Here is an 18,199-nt window from a genome sequence, read left to right as displayed (position 1 = left end):
TGTTTTTGATCCCCTTCAATTTTGACACTTGCTGCAAAAGACTTTATCTTGGCATAAGATGGCAAAGATAACAGAGCTAGCCTGACCATAAGATTCAGATGCCCTGTTTTGTTTCTCCTTTGGCAAGTGTGGCTTAGTATAAAGCATGAGCAAATGTCATTGAAAGAGAAGACAGAGCAGAATATAAATAGGCGTTGCCTATAAGGACATTTCCGCATGCCTGTAGCAGTAAGTTGCATTTTAAAATATAACATTTAGGTCAGAGAAAATTTGCTGCAATAATTTTAAAAAAATCTTCTCTGCCATGCCCTATAAACAAACTTTTGTTTTTCCAATAATATGTAGATAGTTTTTGGTAAGAAAGAAAGAGAGAAAGAGAGAGAGAGAGAAAGAAAGAAAGAGAAAGAAAGAAGGGAAGAGAGAAAGAAAGAAAGAACCTGAATTTGCTAATAGAGTTGGCAGGCACAGTTCATTATCACCTTATGGCATATTCCCATAATATACAGGCATGCTTTCTGAAACTTCCCTTTAGTAAAGCCTTCAATGAAAATCCGCCTCTGAATTCATATGCAAATACATACAAATAGATTATTAATTCAGATATACCCACAGCCCCCACCCAATTAATAAGAATCTTCTGAGTCACAGTTTCTAGTTAATAAATTCTGAACTCTTATTACTGAATTTTCTTGTGAGCCTGTTTCCTCATAACAAGTTCTGGCTGCAACAACAACAAAAAATGTGAACCTTACATATTTGTAGAGAAAATAACCAACTGGAGTAGAGACACATGATGTGTTGTACTACAAAGGCTTTCCAACATGGACCTGGCTTCCTCCAGAGTGCCAGCAGCAGATTCTTATTATGCTTTGGTCTCGTCTTCAGTGCCAGTGACAAGATTATATATTTTTTGGGGGGCTGAAATCTAATTACTAGTGGGCTGGCAGGATTTCATCTTGTATCTACACTGCAGTTGTAGAAAAACATTTTTTTAATCACTTTGCGTTTGAGAAAAGGAACACTTAAAAGGAAAAGCCATCATCCTGGGAGAAAGGGAGAATGAAAAATATGTAAACATCGCCCCAACTGAGGTCCCCACAAAGGCTCACTGATGAAATTTTTTGCCTTAGGTGTGCAGAAGGCTATTTTGGACAACCCTCTGTACCTGGAGGATCATGTCAGCCATGCCAATGCAATGACAACCTTGACTTCTCCATCCCTGGCAGCTGTGACAGCTTGTCTGGCTCCTGTCTGATATGTAAACCAGGTACAACAGGCCGGTACTGTGAGCTCTGTGCTGATGGATATTTTGGAGACGCAGTTGATGCAAGGAACTGTCAGTGTAAGTCCTGAACTATTGATGCCCCTGACAGAATTGATGTATTGTACTTCAAAGTAGCTGATGAGTTCTTGACTGTGGATTGAAGAGCAGGAAATTATGTGGAATACATGGTTGATAGATGCGCAGAATATACAGAGTCTGCATATTCCAGAACATTTCCTTGTACTAACTAATAGAGTAAATCCTTTGAAAATTGCTGTGTTATTGAAGCGTCACTGTTTTCCAAATGATAAACATGTTTCTATTTACATGCGGAAGGAAGTTTTTTTAATGAACTTATATCCACTGCAGGAAAGAAGAATTTGCACATTAGGTAGACCCCATGTATCCTTTTTTTGTTTATCTCAATTCTAATCACTTGCTTGAAATAAATTTTTCTGCCCATGATATTTCAGTAGTAGCCATCAGAAGATGTTTATCAGTTATGCTTTCATATGTTAACTTTACAGTGTCGTATTTTGTAATAGGTGTAAAATTCTGCCAATATTTTCACACATGGACATTTGTCATTGTTGAATGATTAACCTCATTTTAGTTTCATAATAGTAATTTAAGGACTATTTCTAGAATGCTCTTTCAGTGTTTTCCTTCCACAAAATTAGCTACTCTAGGGCTTCATCCATACTAGTATAATACATTTCTCCCCCTTTACCTTTTTAGCTATATTAATACTACATAGAATTTCCAAATCCTTAATGTCAGTGGGATTATAATATGAAGGGGGATCTTGTTGCAGAAGGTCAAATGGAATGTGAATCCAATGTTAGCACTTGGCCATCATCAGCTTCATCTGCTATCATAATGTTTAAGACCAGTAGGTTATGAGACTAGCCCATCCATTCATTTCTGTCAAGTTTATGTGAGAGGCCCTTCCAATTATTCAAGTGGGTCCCAAGACATGCAGAATTATAGAAACCACTGTAAATGTAGCCTATCATCAACTCTACTGTAAGCACCAAAGACCCAGTAGGGTCCCCTATTTCATTAACAAATGTGTCTCTCTCATCACAGGTTTAGAAGATGAGTTCTAACTTTGTTATTTAATAATGATAATGTGTTGAATCAAAACCAGATCACTCTCTGTACCAACTGGCACCTATTAATGTAACCTGTACATTGATCTTTTTTTAAAGCGAAATTTCCAACAGGCTCAAAGTGCCATTAAACACTGAATTCTTGACAAATGTGTAAAATCATAGGGAGCCTAAGAAATTCTTCCTTTCGAACAGATCATCTAGGATCTACATTTTCTAGCTGTGTGTTCCTGAGCAAGACATTTGACCTCCTTGAGACACAGTTTCCTAGTCTACAAAAAGGGTCATGAATTTTCCGTGGGGACTAAAGGGTTTGGCACATAGAGGGTATCCAGTGAGTTCCTGAGTCCTGGAGATGCTCACACATGGTAACTGTTTTTGGTAGCAGTGCTCATAGTAGCTGTGCATATCAATTGTTCACCAGTGAATTCTAGGGCTAAGTTAGTCATTTACTGACATTTTATCCTGTCTTCCAATAACCCCCACCCCCATAAAGTTAGAGATATTATTCCACTTATTTTATTATGGTAAACTAGGGATCTGTGGCATGAAGTCTGAAGAACATAAAAAAAGAATGTGAGAATAAAAACATTTTGACCATTACCAATTTTCATACTACTTGCCATGAGTATAGATGTGATTATAATTTTTGATGCTCTTTGCCATATAATCACAATTAAAATTATAAGAAGCACATTTGTTACTTATTTTTATAATTTTTCATGGATACAATTATCACTTCTATGCATAGGTGATAAAACCTCAAGGAAAAAAAGTTCATGAAAATACATTATTTTAGTTTCCTATAGATTTGTTTAAGAAAAGTACACCACTACAAAGAAATATATTTTGCATTTTAAATTTGTGTATATTGTTGGTGTCATACTTTTCCATTGAAATGACACTTTAGCAAAACTTTATATTGCTTTGTTTTTTTAAGATAACGTTAATTAATTACCATCATATTTATGGTAAATTTAATTTTGCAGTTTACACTCTAAGAAGAAGTGACTTCTAAAGTCTAAATAATTTGATGTTTTAAAAATGTATGTATGATATGTGTAAGAAACTTTCATAAAATTATGAAAGTCTATACAAATTTGATAAATCAGATGAAAATGGATGTTTAAAGGAAAAATTTTCAGTCTTTCCTTATATTTCAGCTATAGACTATACATAGGCTCTTTCCGTTTCTCAACGGCTGTTACTCTAGTATCCACTTGGCAGACACTGAAGACACACTTTACTGGAAGATAAATTAAACAGTTTTTAGAAAAACAGTTGTTTTGGTTGTTTATTTCTTTGTTTTATTATTATTATTATTATACTTTAAAAGGAGAACCTAGAGCCAGAAGAATAAAATATTAGCATAGGCTGATAGAGTACCTGTTTATAACATAATTTTAAGTTGTGTTCAAATCAAAGTATTCAGAGATTTAACAAAATCATCTAAGAGTAGCCTAAATTCCCATGTCATCTCCTCCTTGTATTTTTATTCTGGTATAAATGCAATTATATGTACCATTAAAAATATAGGGTAAACAATGACTTACTATTCTATTTGTGAAAAGGCCACTTGAGCTTTAGACTGATTTATTCTACATTTTAGAATAACCTCAGACAGCTTTATAACAAAGCAAAAAAGAAAAAAAGATTACTTAAACTTCATATATTTTCTATGTTTGGAGCGAGCCTATAAACTGTAAAATAAAAGTGATTCTTAAATGCTATAATGCTATAGTCTTAAGATACTTGAAATGATGTTGTTGTTGTCTTATAAACTTTCGAATCTTAAAAAAGGCATAAATATTTCACCTCAAACCATTTTTTAAACTTAACACAAAAACTGGCACATAGTAAATCATTAAATCAAGAAAAGTAACTAAATTTGCCTAGATTAATAGTAACATTAAAATTATGCCAGGGGTGCTATTAATTTTGATAATTCCTCAAAATTATTTTAGTTCTAAAGTCAGTATGCATTACTTACAATGGTGTGATAGTATTTTAAGTGTTACCCTGATATATCTGTAAAGAACTAAAACAGCATTGCACCTTGAGTCAAGAACTCCACGTTCCCATCACGTTCTGGACTCACCTATATGACAGAACAGGCATATGGACTTGTATAAGCTATGGCTTCTTTGGATTTCAGTGTCTTCATGCTCAAAATTGGAATTATGATGATGACATTAATATTTTAATGGCATATGATAGGCCAGACAAGTTGCTAAAGCCTTTACATGAATTATGTCTACAGCTTGTAGAGTTGTCATAGGAATTAAATGCCTAACAGGGCACTTAACATTCTGTTACTGAACTTAAGTGTCCATGTTACCATGTAGGGTATATTATTATTTAACAAGCCTATTAAGACTATTAGAAAGTTTTCCTGACCACAGATTTCTCTTCTCTTTTCAGCCTGTCACTGTAATGCCAATGGCTCTTTCTCTGAGATTTGCCACAGTCAAACTGGACAGTGTGAGTGCAGAGCCAACGTGCAGGGCCAGAGGTGTGACAAATGCAAGGTAAAGAGTAGAGGCTGACCCATAAATTACTTTCTCCTTGCAAATGTTCACTGACTTTTCATGACATGTTTTATATACCTTCGTATATTAAAAGGAAGGTTTGGGATTATCTAATTTTACAAGTGAAATGACTGTGATCAGTGAAAAGTTTTTTTCAGACTAGAACAAAATTCATTGTACATTACCATTTGACCTTAAGCTAACGTTTTGTTTGTCGGTGAATGTTTGTTATATTCACTTTAATTCAGACATTTCTGAAACAGATAGCATGCAAATTTAATCTTAATCTGTGGAGATACTCTTCCTTTTGCCTTTACATTTTTGGCAGAATAAAATTTTACTCCCGGGGCTGGGTGCGGTGGCTCACGCCTGTAATCCCAGCACTTCGGGAGGCCGAGGCAGGTGGATCACAAGGTCAGGAGTTCAAGAACAGCCTGGCCAAGATGGTGAAACCCCGTCTCTGCTAAAAACTACAGAAATTAGCCAGGTGTGGTGGCAGGCACCTGTAATCCCAGCTACTCGGGAGTCTGAGGCAGAAGAATCGCTTGAACCCGGGTGGCAGAGGTTGCAGTGAGCCGAGATGGTGCCACTGCACTCCAGCCTGCGCAACCGAGTGAGACTCTGTCTCAAAACACAAAACAAAACAGAAATGTTACTCCCTTTGCTTTTTAGCAAACACCTTCTTCTAGTTCCATCATTTAAAAGCTACTTCCTGTGAGAACTGTACCTAACTGAAGTTTTCAGTAGAGAAGCTAATCAAGGTATTTTTTAAGATGCATTATTTTGCTAAAACAAAATATTCAATTAAAAGAGCATGTTGTTCTCAGTCCCTGAACATACCGATTGCCCTGCTTTCAATATGGCAAGCAACTTCAGATTCCTCCATGAGAGCGGACAGATTTGCTCTAGCTCTTTCACAGAAATACATTGTATTTGTGACAAAGATGGTTAAACAGAAGCAAGCATTTCTCCTATGTCAAACTGGCCTTACTGTAGGAAGTTTGAAAGTAACATCTGCTTCTATCTCTTGAATAATATCATTGCTCTGTTTTGTTTTTATTTTATTTTATTTTATGGTTGGCTTTTAAAGCCCAATATGTGGTGGGATCCAGAGAAGCGATTCTGTGTGCTATGTGACTGCGATCCCGTTGGCTCTGTGTCACCGCAATGTGATATTACAGGAAGATGTGTCTGTAAATCAGACTTCGTAGGGAAACAGTGCAACCTCGGCAGGCAGGTGCACCAACAGGAGGAGCAACCGCGGAGAGCGCAACGGGTGCTGGGTTCTCCTCAGAGGTGGGCTATCGGCAGCTCCAGCGGGTGCCCTCGGGGAGCCTATCGGGCCCCAGCTCCGGTAATCCCAGAGGCACTGCATGGCTCATGCCTCCGCATGTTGTGTTCTGTGTGCTGCGGCTGAGTTCCCTGGTGGCATTTTACCAAGTAACAATTGCTAAGTGTGCAAACTGCAAATGCAAAAATTAGACATTTCCTAATTGAACCCTTGCCCTTTTAAAAATAACCATCCATATGCTTTAAAAAGCATATTCAAGTTCATAGGGTCATAAAACTTTCAATTAACCAAACTTTCAATTAACCATGAATATGTAGAAATCAAATAAAAATCTACTTGAGAGAACCTATAATCTTAGAAATGGAAGGGACTTCAGGCATCCTTTGGATAAAGCTAACTTTTATGAATGAACAAATGAAGGGAAATCTAGCAGAGAAAGTGATTTGCCCAAGAAAACTCAGCCCGTTTATCTGGCATTTTATCATCAGTAAGAATTTTGTTAATTTCCACATCAATTGTGCTTATGTGTACGACAAACACAAGAAACACATTTTCACACACTATAAATGGACAAATACCCAAAATGGGGAAAGTTTTTTCTAATTACAAAGGTGTGGTTCTCCTATCACAGGACAAAACAAAACAAATGCTGGGGAAGAAGGAAGAGAGTGAAGGAGGGAAGAAGAGGTCCCAGGCTGAGCTGCAGAAGAGCAGGAGACAAAACTTGCCAGTATAGAGTCAGGACCTGTAGGGAGTTGAGGATAGGGCATAGAAGGAGAGAGGGAAATAAAGGGTAAAGAAGAAGAAGTGAAAAACAATTCATGGTTTTATTTCTTGGCTTATTATCACACATTTTTTAAAAAACAAATTTTGATGTCAGACTGCCTTAGATCAAATCCCAGCCTCATTACTTCCTAGCTATAAATTCGTTGAATCTTTCTGTAATTCAGGTTCTTCATCTGTAGTAAGATCCACTTCAGAGAGTTTATGTCTGCTTGCATACTCCAAGAAGCAAATGCCAAGAGATTTCCTGGGGGAAAGGCCAACGAAGCATGAAGTGGGAGAGAGCATAGCCTTCTGCTGCAATGGGGTTCTGACTCCCAGGGAAACACAGAAGGAAAGACTGGGTAGGAAAAGCCTCGTTTGGTGAATTTCATCAAACCCTAAATTCTTGGCCAAGCTAGTGAGATGTACCCAAGCAAATTTTACCCACTAAAGGAATCCTGAATTGGTCAGGAAGGCTCTAGTATCTTACTGTTATCAGCCTGAGAGAAAGATAATCTTGTGGAAGCTGATCTTAGTTCATTCCGAGTGCTATAAGAGCATATCATAGACTAAGTGGCATGTAAACAACGGAAATTCATTTCTCACAATTCTGGAGGCTTGGAGGTACAAGATCCAGGTGCTGGCAGATTTCCTATCTAGTGCGGGCCCTCTTTCTCTAGACAGTCATTTACCCACTGGAACCTCACATGGTGGAGGAACCTCTCTGGGGCCTCTTTTATAAGTGCAGTGATCCCATTCATGAGAGCTCCATCCTCATGACCTAATCGCCTCCCAAAGGCTGCACCTCCTGTCTATATCACTACCTTGAGGGTTAAGATTTCTACATATGAATTTTGGGGGGACATAAACATTCAGTCCATTACAGAGCGCCTCTGGTGGATCCAAAAGACAAGAAACTGGAGGCTTTCATTCAGTGAAATTCTGTACTGCAGGTTGTCTGGCAGGTAGATCGGATGAGGCACCTCCAAGGTGTCTCAGGGCAGCAGTGAGAACAGTGCATCAGGCAGGAGCATGGAGAGTTTCTGGTAAATGTTAGACCTGATTACTATTATTATTACTAATGTTGTTAAATGAAAACATCTTTAAAATAATTTTTTTCAAAAACAAATGCGTACGTTTAAAATAAAAGAAACAGATAATAACTGATTAAAATGTCTCCAAAATATAAATTTAGCAGAAAATCAGCGTTCATTCAAGCCCTACATGTCTTACAGTACTATTGTATGAAGCAGAGTTTTATCCTGAGACTATTTCTTCCTCTGCGGCAGTATGTGTGAGAGCTAAGAACTCGAATTCCAGAGCCAACCTAGCTGATCTGGAATCTTGACTCCACAGTTGGTTAGCTCATGACCTTAGGCAACTTACTTAACCTGTCTGTGCCTCAGTTTCACCACTCAATAAAAAAGTGGTAAGAATGACAACTGTCTGCCAGGGTTGTCCTGAGGAGTAAATGAGTACGTATTTGTAAAGAGTTTACATTTGTAAAGGGTTTAGAATCGTGCTTTGCAAAAAGGAAGCACAGTATGTGAATGCTAGTTCTTATTACCCAGAGAGAGACACATTTATGGGAACCCATCCAATTTCCCACTGGGTCTGGACAGACACTCTCTCCTGTGTTTGTTTTACCTCATTAATTTCAATTACTGACTATGAATGTCTGGTCCTTAAGTTTGTTTACTAGTGGAGTTTTCTTTAGCCTTTGAAATAAATTTTTGAACAAATTTGTAAACATGTTATTACTGAAATTTGGTAGTATTTATTTTGCTACAACTTAGCCTTTAAAGCTACATTATTTAAATATTTGAAAAGTGAGGTAGAGCCATTTCTTCTTGTATATTTCCTTACATGATCAACTTTGGAATTTTTAAAATGATAGATATAATTTGGAATTTCATTTGATATTTGATTGATTTAAAGGGATGTACACACACCCCTTTAATGACTAAATCAATATGAGTGTGTTGCATATATAGATATAGATGTAGATTATATAAGTCTATGTATATATAAGTCTGTGTATATATATGTGGGTACATATATCAGCATACATATATGAGTGAAGATAATTTCTGAAATAAAGATGAATACAATTCTATGACTCAGATATTTTTCAATATTGTTTTAATATATTATGTTTAGTCTTTTTGTCTATATATTTCTGTTTCTGTTTGTGTGTCTGGGTAGTGTGTGTGTCATTATGGGTATGTAATTGAAATTTACATAGCATTTATATAATTTTGTATTTTTGTTTAATTTTTATTTCATGCTATATCCTAAGCATATTTATATCGTTAAAACTGCTTCAAAATAGGATTTTAATTCTTGCATATTATTTCATAATGTGGATGTCATCATTTAATTTATTCAACAATTTTTCTAACATTGAACATTTAAGTGCCTGCATAGTAATATTGTAACAGGCATGCTTTTGCTTTAATAATTGTTTCAATTTCTGATTATTTCTCTAAGCCAGGTATCTACAATTTTATGTGAATTTCTTTTTACCAATAATAATACTATATGGTTAGTTTTTTTTATATAGGTGAATTTAATTTCAAAGTCATGTCATCTGTTGGAACTTACATGCTTTTTTCTTTAATCATTTACCACAATCTGAATTAGAACTAGAAATAAAAATAAAACCAAAAGTGCATGTAAAGATGAGAATGATTGTCAAACTCAGTCAACCCATTTTACATTTTAAAAATAAAACTATTCTTAGCTACAGTCATTTTAAAAGTCTAATTTTCAGTTTGATTTCATTTTTATAACATTTTTAAAACTACTAACAATAATATCTAAAATATATAATGAGGCTTATTCACTTCTCTTTGGGTGGCTCATGTTAAGTGGCAAGATTTGTTTTTTTACCAAGAAGCAATGATTAAGTCTAATTTTCCACAATAAGAATTATTCTTACAAAGAAGTAATTACTGAGACTAATTTTCCAGATTAAAATATCATAATAATGTGACATGCTTTATATTTTTTAAAAATACCCCTGAAATACTTTAAGCAGGATAGACGCTTTTCATTTTTCTGATACAAGTGATTTTTTAATCCATCAGCATTTTCTAACATTATCATTTTAGGCCTGATAACATGCATTTCAAGAAAGTCAGCCGAAGCTGGTAATGCAAACTGGACCATAAAAGATGATTTGTTATAGATAGATAAGAGATATGCATGTGAATAACTCATCAGAGAATGAAAGTTTCCTTTACTTACCTGCTCTTGTTCTTTAATACGTGTTCTCACTAAGCAATTTCAGTTATCAAATGTTTGTTGAACCAATTATTTGGTCAGTGTAAGCATAACCTGAAAAGTATATTTATAATGTGAACATTATAGCAATGATTAAAAGTATGTATGGATATGTGACAAAATTCTATCAAATGCTAGGGCGAAAAGGATTATTTTAACATTAGGCTGCTGGTCGATAATGCTGAAAATACTTTTACCAAGTAGGAGTCCATAGATCTGAAAGTAATCAATTCAGATTACTAAGAAAGAAGCAAGTAAAAATTTAAATTAAGACTAGAAATACCACCTATAGGTCCTTTCCATATTGCTATTGGAACCTTGAGAAGTATTGGGACAGGCTGGTGAAAATACAACAGACAGTAAAGGAAATGCCTAATTCTGCACTTAATTTTGATAAAATCTCAGAATAATTGAACTTTTCCCTTTGGATATCCTAGAAAAGGTCCATTTGATTGAATGAAAACCGAGTTGTCATAACATCAGTGAGGAATCCTGATAACTCCCAAGTTCCTCTTTTCCCACCAGATCTTTGGTATTGTGATTCTTGCTTCACTTTGAGTTAACTGATTTAAATTTAATTTTTCTCTCCTCTTCCATTGCCAGCCTGGGACCTTTGGTCTGCAATCAGCAAGGGGCTGTGTTCCCTGCAACTGCAATTCTTTTGGGTCTAAGTCATTTGACTGTGAAGAGAGTGGACAATGTTGGTGCCAACCCGGAGTCACAGGGAAGAAATGTGACCGCTGTGCCCATGGCTATTTCAACTTCCAAGAAGGAGGCTGCACAGGTCTGTAAATACCACTTAAGTCCTACATATTCACTCTGATAGTTTTAGGGTCTGACTTCTGTAATGGTTTGTTCTTTTAAAGGAAGCGCAGATTGATACAACATATTTAACATAATGAGTAATGTCTACTTATTTTTACATTACTTAAAAAAAGAAGTACATGGCAGTTTGAAACACCGCCTTAATAACTGTGTGCAAGTACTCAATAAAAATCAGCAGAAGCTCATTTGGTTGTGTTCCTCCCTGTCTGTGACATTCCTTCAGCCAGTCACTCAAAGACTGCTGCAGCTTGAAAGGTAGATGTTCGATTTTTCTGGTACCAATCTTATCTTACTTTAAGCTCAAACTCCACGCCAAAGCATTTCAACTTTCCCTTTTTCCTATTGCAAAATTGGTATCAGGTATCAGGATCAAGAAGTCAAGGTGGTTTTTTTTTTTTTTTCTGGTACCCCCAAAATATGTTTTCATCTACTTTTGGCTACCTTGAAAACTGTGACGTTCTAAGAGAGAAATAGGTTGGCTCTAGATATTTAGTTCATCAAAAAATGCAGGCAGAGGTTTCTAACCATGATTCCCTCAAGCGGTATTCTTATACATCCAGCCACAGCCTTCACCCAAATCATGAGCTAAGAAAATATCACTTGGCATGCTGCAGATGAAAGTAAAGATTGAATATTAGCCTTGATTTATATGCCACTAATTTCGAATTGACCCTTATTCCAACAATCACTAGTTTGAATATTATCTTTGCTTACTAATGTCGTTGATTCAACCTGGATAATGCTCACACACTCTCAGCACCATAGTAAGATTTCAAAACATTATTATTCACTGTTGTGGCAAATTTATGTAGGAAGCAGTAGGAATAATATTTAAAACTATTTATAGAACCAATATCTTTCAGATACTCTCTAGCACTTTAGATATGTGGATTTTACCATAAATTAAGCCATGATAAGTTATTCTAATTGTTATAATTGTAGATCCTGTAAGAATCTATATATCTCTAAGCCAATATCTGTATATACTTAAAAATTATAAGGCTGTATTTTAAAATATACTCTGTTCTTTAAATCCAAAGCTCACTGACATTTTTACTTAATATGAATTAATGAGGTAGCATTATATATTTACTTACCTATAGTAACAAATTATAAACGAGACCAAGAATGCTATTTTAAATTATAGATAGGTGACAGCATTTAAGAATTGCAGACCAACTAACATTCTGACCCAAAGAAACATCACAGAAAAAAAAAGCACAAAACAAGCAGGTTAGTAATAGGACTGAGGACATGACTTGCACAAAACAGCCTGGATTTGTCTAATGGGTCCCTCAGTAACTAGTTCTGGGACCTTGAGTGATTTTGTTTCATTTCCACCTACAAAATTCATCTATTAAAATAAGATAATAATAGTATCTACCACACATGGTTTTTGTTACAATTAGTTGAGTTAGTGGCTATAAAATATTTAGAGTAATGCCTAGCATGTAAGTGCTATGGAAGCATTTATCATTATTATTATTATCTTTATTAGTTTTATTCATTGTGGTATACATTGTGCTTTGGCACAGGAAAACTAGCTAATTACTCAGGTCTTCTTTCTATTTAGTGTTATGATTCCACTGAAGAACTACTTAAGATAATTTCTGTTTGCAAGTAATGATTTGGACTGTCCCATGACATTTTTTAGCATATAAATTTAAACGTAATGGTAACTATTTTTCTTCTTAATGAAGGACACATTTAAAATAAATCATTTGACTTAAAATTAGCAACAGCAGTAATAACCAAAACAGCAACGACTAACATTTATTTAGTGTTTACTCTGTGTAAAGTATTTTTCTAAGCATCTTTCACAGCTGGTATATAATGCTGTGAGCGATGATTATTGTAATCTCATAAAAAGTGAATTTAGTCAAATATTCTAAATATATTCAGTGAAAATGATTTAGTCATCATATAACCAATTAAAAGTTTACTTATAACATTAGTCTTCCATTTGAATTCAAGTATTTGGGTGTCTTCCCTCACTTACATTTCTTTGACATGAAACGCTGCACTAAAAATATTCTTAGTAGCTGGGTCAACTATCGCTATGTGGCATGCGTTCCTTGTCTTGGATGACTTTGCAGATATTCTCAAACATTATTTTTACAATCTTTGAAAAAGTACAAAAGGTAGATAACTTTGTACCCTTTGAATATTGCATGATAGCAACGAAAATGAAAAATCTATACAAAAAAGTTAGGTGGTAAATAAAAATCAAAAGTATCTTTATATATAAACAGTGTCCATAATTCAACCATTTTAAAGTATTTGCAAAATTGGAATATCCTGATGTGTGTGTTTCTAACTATATACACGATGTACCGAATTTAAGAAGCTTATTAAGTTTTTTGGTTTTTACTGTAGATCGGGCTCATCAACAAGGAAAAACTACTCCGTACAGCATAAACAAATCAGAAATGAACTTAAAATAAATATACAAACAAAATAGTAAACTTTATAATACCTGGATATAAGGCATTACAGTTAACATGGAATCTGATAACACCAGTTTTTTCCTTTCTTAAACTTCATAAGAAAGCTAAAAATACTTTAACTTTTGAAATTATTACATGAAATACATCTTATATTTATTGAACAGCTCCTTTCTGAAATACATTGTATTATAATATAAAAGATGAATGAGGTAAGTTTTTATTTCCAAATATCCTTAAGTATAGAACTGAAAAGAAAGTAAGACAAACCAACACAATATAAGACTCAATGCTTTTTATCAAATTTTTACCGTTTTTTCCCCTTCTTTGTTTTTCCTCTTACACCTGTGAAGCTTGTGAATGTTCTCATCTGGGTAATAATTGTGACCCAAAGACTGGGCGATGCATTTGCCCTCCCAATACCATTGGAGAGAAATGTTCTAAATGTGCACCCAATACCTGGGGCCACAGCATTACCACTGGTTGTAAGGTGAGTGAACCACTTTTTTGCTCTGATAATTTTTTGGAGAGATCTTTGTTTTGTAGAGCTCTATAATTGGGCATTTCAGAATTCAATATTATATCACAAAATAACGTAGAACGATTACTATAATGTGATTGCAAATATTAATCAGTATCTTACAGTTTACTTGTAGGAAAGATGATGAAGTAAGCACACATTGATGCAGCTGAACTCTTGAAATCTACAAGAGGGGTACAAAAGAACAAAAAATTCTATAATAATACCAGAAAAGAGCTATAACCTCATACCTAGGCACAAGGACATACATCTGCAAAGTATGAGGAAACGAGGAACTAATTAATTTTCCAAAAATCTATAGAAATGGCCCTGGATTATGACTAGGTTTTAGGTTTCAGGAAGTAGTCGAGATCATGCTGAAGAGTCATTTTAACAACATTTAGCTTGGAAAAAAGTCATTTTTTCCCATTAGTAGACCATGGAAAGTGACATGGCCAGAGTCATGTTCAGAGAAATCTATCTACATTAGCAGGGATGGGTAACAATTTATAAGGCTGTTGAAGAAATATTAATGAGAGATGCCAGAAGCCTGGACCCAGTCAATGAGCATCAATGAAGATATATAGAAAGCGAATTACGTTTTAGAACTCAGACTGATACAGCCTGACAAACTCATTGATTTGGGGAATAAGAAAGAGAAGGCGTAAGGATGACTCCCAGGTTTTGCTTTGCAATGGAGTAGATGATAATAAGTACCATTTATGGTTATAGGAATTATAGGAGGAGGAGCAAGTTCAGGAAGGAAACATAATCACTTTGGATTTTTATCAGCTTTTTGTGAAGTATTAATAAAACAAAATTCACTCATTTAAAGAAATGAATTTTAACCCATGATTACAGAGGTGTAATCAACCCTTGTGCCCCATTGCCGTGAACTCCCCATCACCTCCCATGCACCTACTGTTTTGCCTTCTAGCATTGTAATTTTGCAATTTCTACAACTTCTTAAAAATAGAATCATAGTCTGTTTTTTGGGGGGAGGATTGTTTGTTTCTTTGTTTGGCTTCCTTCACTTGCTGTTATGTTTTTATGATTCATCCATATTGTTGCATATATTGGCAGTTTATTCTAAAAATTGCTTGATAATATTCCATTTGTATAATGTACAGTGACTTGCTTATCTGTTTATCATTTGATGGGTGTTTGGGTCATTTCCAGTTTGGGGTTACAATTTTTCTATGAACAGTAGCATACAAGTCAAAAGCATATTTAGAGACAAGTGTTTCCTCTTTTTTTCATAAGAACACTCCACATCTTTACCAGTTCTTGGAATGTTAACCCTATCTTAATTTTAAGAATTCTGAGGCATGTGTATTTCTGTTGTTTGCATTTATTTAATGCATAATAATGTTGGGAATCTTTTTTTTATTTATTTGTCATTTATACATCTTCTTTTATGAAGTGTTTACAAAGCTTATGTCCATTTTTGTTGAGTTGTTTCCTTAGTAAGGCATTGCAAGAATTCTTTATAGATTCTGGATACATGTTCTTTAACATATGTTAAAGCTTGCTTTTCATATAGATTGCTTTTTACCTGGTTTCATCATCTAATTTTTATGAACACTAGCTTATTATCTTTTACTTTTATAGTCCATACTTTTTTATGTTCTACCCAAGAAAGACAAGGTCCAAGGATTTCTCTCCCAGGTTTTCTTCAAGAAGCTTTATAGTTTTAGCTCTTAAATGTAGATTTGTATTTCATTTTGAATATTAATTTTTCTATATATCAGGTAATGGTCAAAGTTCACTTTTTATGGATATCCAAGTTTTCAAACATTATTTGTTGTAAAGACTATCTTTTTCCCATTGAATTACTATGGCTCCTTTGTCAAAATCTATCGAGACACTGTGCATTTCTGGACTCTTTTCTGCTTCACTGATCTATTCTTATGTTAATACTAGTTAATATATTAATTGTTGTAGCTTTCCAGCAAGTCATAAAATCAGGTATTGTAAACTCTTCAACCTCATTCATCATTTCCAATACCTTTTGAGTACTTCACCTCCTTTACATTTCCACATAACTTTTAAATTTAGCATGTCAATTCTTTACCAAAAAGCCTGCTAGGATTTGGCTGAAATTATATTGAATTAATAGGTCAATTTGGGAAGAACTGACATCTTACAAGTATTAGATATCCCAATGTATGAACATAGCATAACTCTGCATTTATTTAGGTCGTTATAATTTTTTTCTCAGAAATGTTTTCTAGTTTTTGATATGCAAGCCTTGCATATATATTGTTAAATTTATCAGTGTTTCATATTTTTGATCAAAAGCAAATGCTACTGTATTCCATTTCAGTTTTAAATTTTTTGTTACTAGAATAGAAAAATACAATAACTTTTATACATTAACCTTCTATACTGTAATCTTGCTAAACTTATTAGTTCTAGTTACTTTTCGGTCCATTTAGTGGGATTTTCTTGTAGATAATCATGTCATCTGCAAAGGGAAATTTACTTCCTTTCTAATCTGTGTAACTTCTGTGGCATTTTCTTGTCCTATTGCAGTAAACTATTGACTAGAAGAAAATATCCTTGCCCTATTTCTTATATTAAGTGGAAAGCATTGTCTCTTACAATTGAAAATGATGTTGGCTATATTTTACCTATAGGTGCTCCTTATTGGTTTGAGGATGCCCCCTCATGCTTTTAGTTTGCTGAGAGCTTTTATCAAGAATATGTGTTCAATTTTGTTAAATGGACTTTTCTGCATCTATTGAGATGACCATATGATATTTCTTTTTCAGCTGTTAATATGACAAATTATACTGATTGATTTTCAAAATGTCAATCCAGTCTTGCAATCTTTAGATTAATCCTGCTTGGCCATTGAGATTATCCTTTTAAAATTATGTTCAATCCTGTTTGCTAGCATTTTGTTAATGATTTTGGATCTATGTTTATAAGGAATATTGGTATGAACTTATTTTTTCCTGTGGCGTTGTCGGGATGAGATACTGCAAGCCTCACAAAATGGATTCAGAACTATTCCCTCCTCATAATTTCTAAAATAGTTTGCACAATCAATGAAGTAGAAAACAGAAATACTTTAGAGGAACCCAAAAGCTGGTTCTTTGAAAAGATCAGTAAAGTTGATAATATTCTAGAAAGGTTTATCAAGAAAAAAGAGAGAAGAAACAAGCAGTCAAAATCATAAATAAAGGGGGACATCACTATAGATCCTATAGACATTAAAATAATAATATGGTAGAAATAGGAACAACTTTTGCCTAATACATGTAACAACTTGTATGAAAAGAGCGTTCCTTCTTTTTGCTTACTTTGAGTTTAATTTTTCTCTTGTGTTCCAAGTTTCTTAAGGTTAAACCTCAGATCATTGATTTGTAATCTTTTTTCTCTGCTAATATAGGCATTTTATATTAGAATTTTTTTCCAGGAACTGCTTTGTTTGCACTCCACATATTTTGATATGTTGTGCTTTAATTTTCACTTGGTTTAATATAATCTTTCATTTATTTGGGGATAATTTTTAGTTTCTAAATATTTGGGGAATTGTCAAGGTATCTTTACTGTTGCTAGTATCTAGTTTAATTCTAAATTGGTCTGAGAACATAATTTACATTATTTCAGACCTTTTGAAAACTATTGAGATTTAGTTTCATGGCCCAGAATAGTGTTCAGTTTGTTTATTACAACATGTGCACTTGAAAATAATGTATATTCTGGAGTTGTTGGATGAAAATGTCTATAGAGGTCAATTATCCTTAATGGTTTTTAGATCTACATGTTCTCTCAGTTACTGAGAGTGTTGGACTATAACTTTGTCTGTTTCTTCTTTCACCTCTCTCAGGTTTTATTCACATGTATTTTTGAGCAGTGATATTAGGTGCATGATCATTTAGGATTGCTATGTCCTTTTGAAAAGCTGATACCTTTTGGCATTATGAAATGTCCCTCTTTATTCTCGGTAACATTCCTTGTTTAGAAGTACACTTTTCTGATATTTATATAGCTATTCCAACTTTTTAAAATGATGTTTGTGTGGTATATATTTTTCACACCATCACCTATTTCATCTCTCTTTTTAGTATTTTAATGTGTGCTTTTTTTTTTTCTTTTTTTTTTTTTTGAGACAGGGTCTCACTCGCTTGCCCAGGCTGGAGTGCAGTAGTGTGAT

At 34.3% G+C, this 18,199-nt stretch overlaps 1 protein-coding gene across 4 annotated transcripts in view; it reads left to right on the top strand.

Moving 5' to 3' along the window:
- LAMA2 (laminin subunit alpha 2) overlaps nucleotides 1-18,199 on the top strand; it is a 622,674-nt gene that overhangs the window by 382,581 nt on the left and 221,894 nt on the right. For 2 of the 4 annotated variants that reach the window (XM_033235504.1, XM_033235503.1), the window contains exons 19-23: nucleotides 1,131-1,342; nucleotides 4,798-4,904; nucleotides 5,995-6,258; nucleotides 10,849-11,029; nucleotides 13,868-14,004. In XM_033235504.1, the coding sequence (XP_033091395.1) occupies nucleotides 1,131-1,342; nucleotides 4,798-4,904; nucleotides 5,995-6,258; nucleotides 10,849-11,029; nucleotides 13,868-14,004 (901 nt within the window). The remainder of the gene's footprint in view (nucleotides 1-1,130; nucleotides 1,343-4,797; nucleotides 4,905-5,994; nucleotides 6,259-10,848; nucleotides 11,030-13,867; nucleotides 14,005-18,199) is intronic. The other 2 variants (XM_033235507.1, XM_033235505.1) reach the window with 1 other exon arrangement.

Source organism: Trachypithecus francoisi, unplaced genomic scaffold (genome assembly GCF_009764315.1).
Source record: "Trachypithecus francoisi isolate TF-2019V2 unplaced genomic scaffold, Tfra_2.0 Lachesis_group15, whole genome shotgun sequence".
Classification (NCBI taxonomy): domain Eukaryota; kingdom Metazoa; phylum Chordata; class Mammalia; order Primates; family Cercopithecidae; genus Trachypithecus; species Trachypithecus francoisi.
This window is presented reverse-complemented; position numbering and strand designations above follow the sequence as displayed.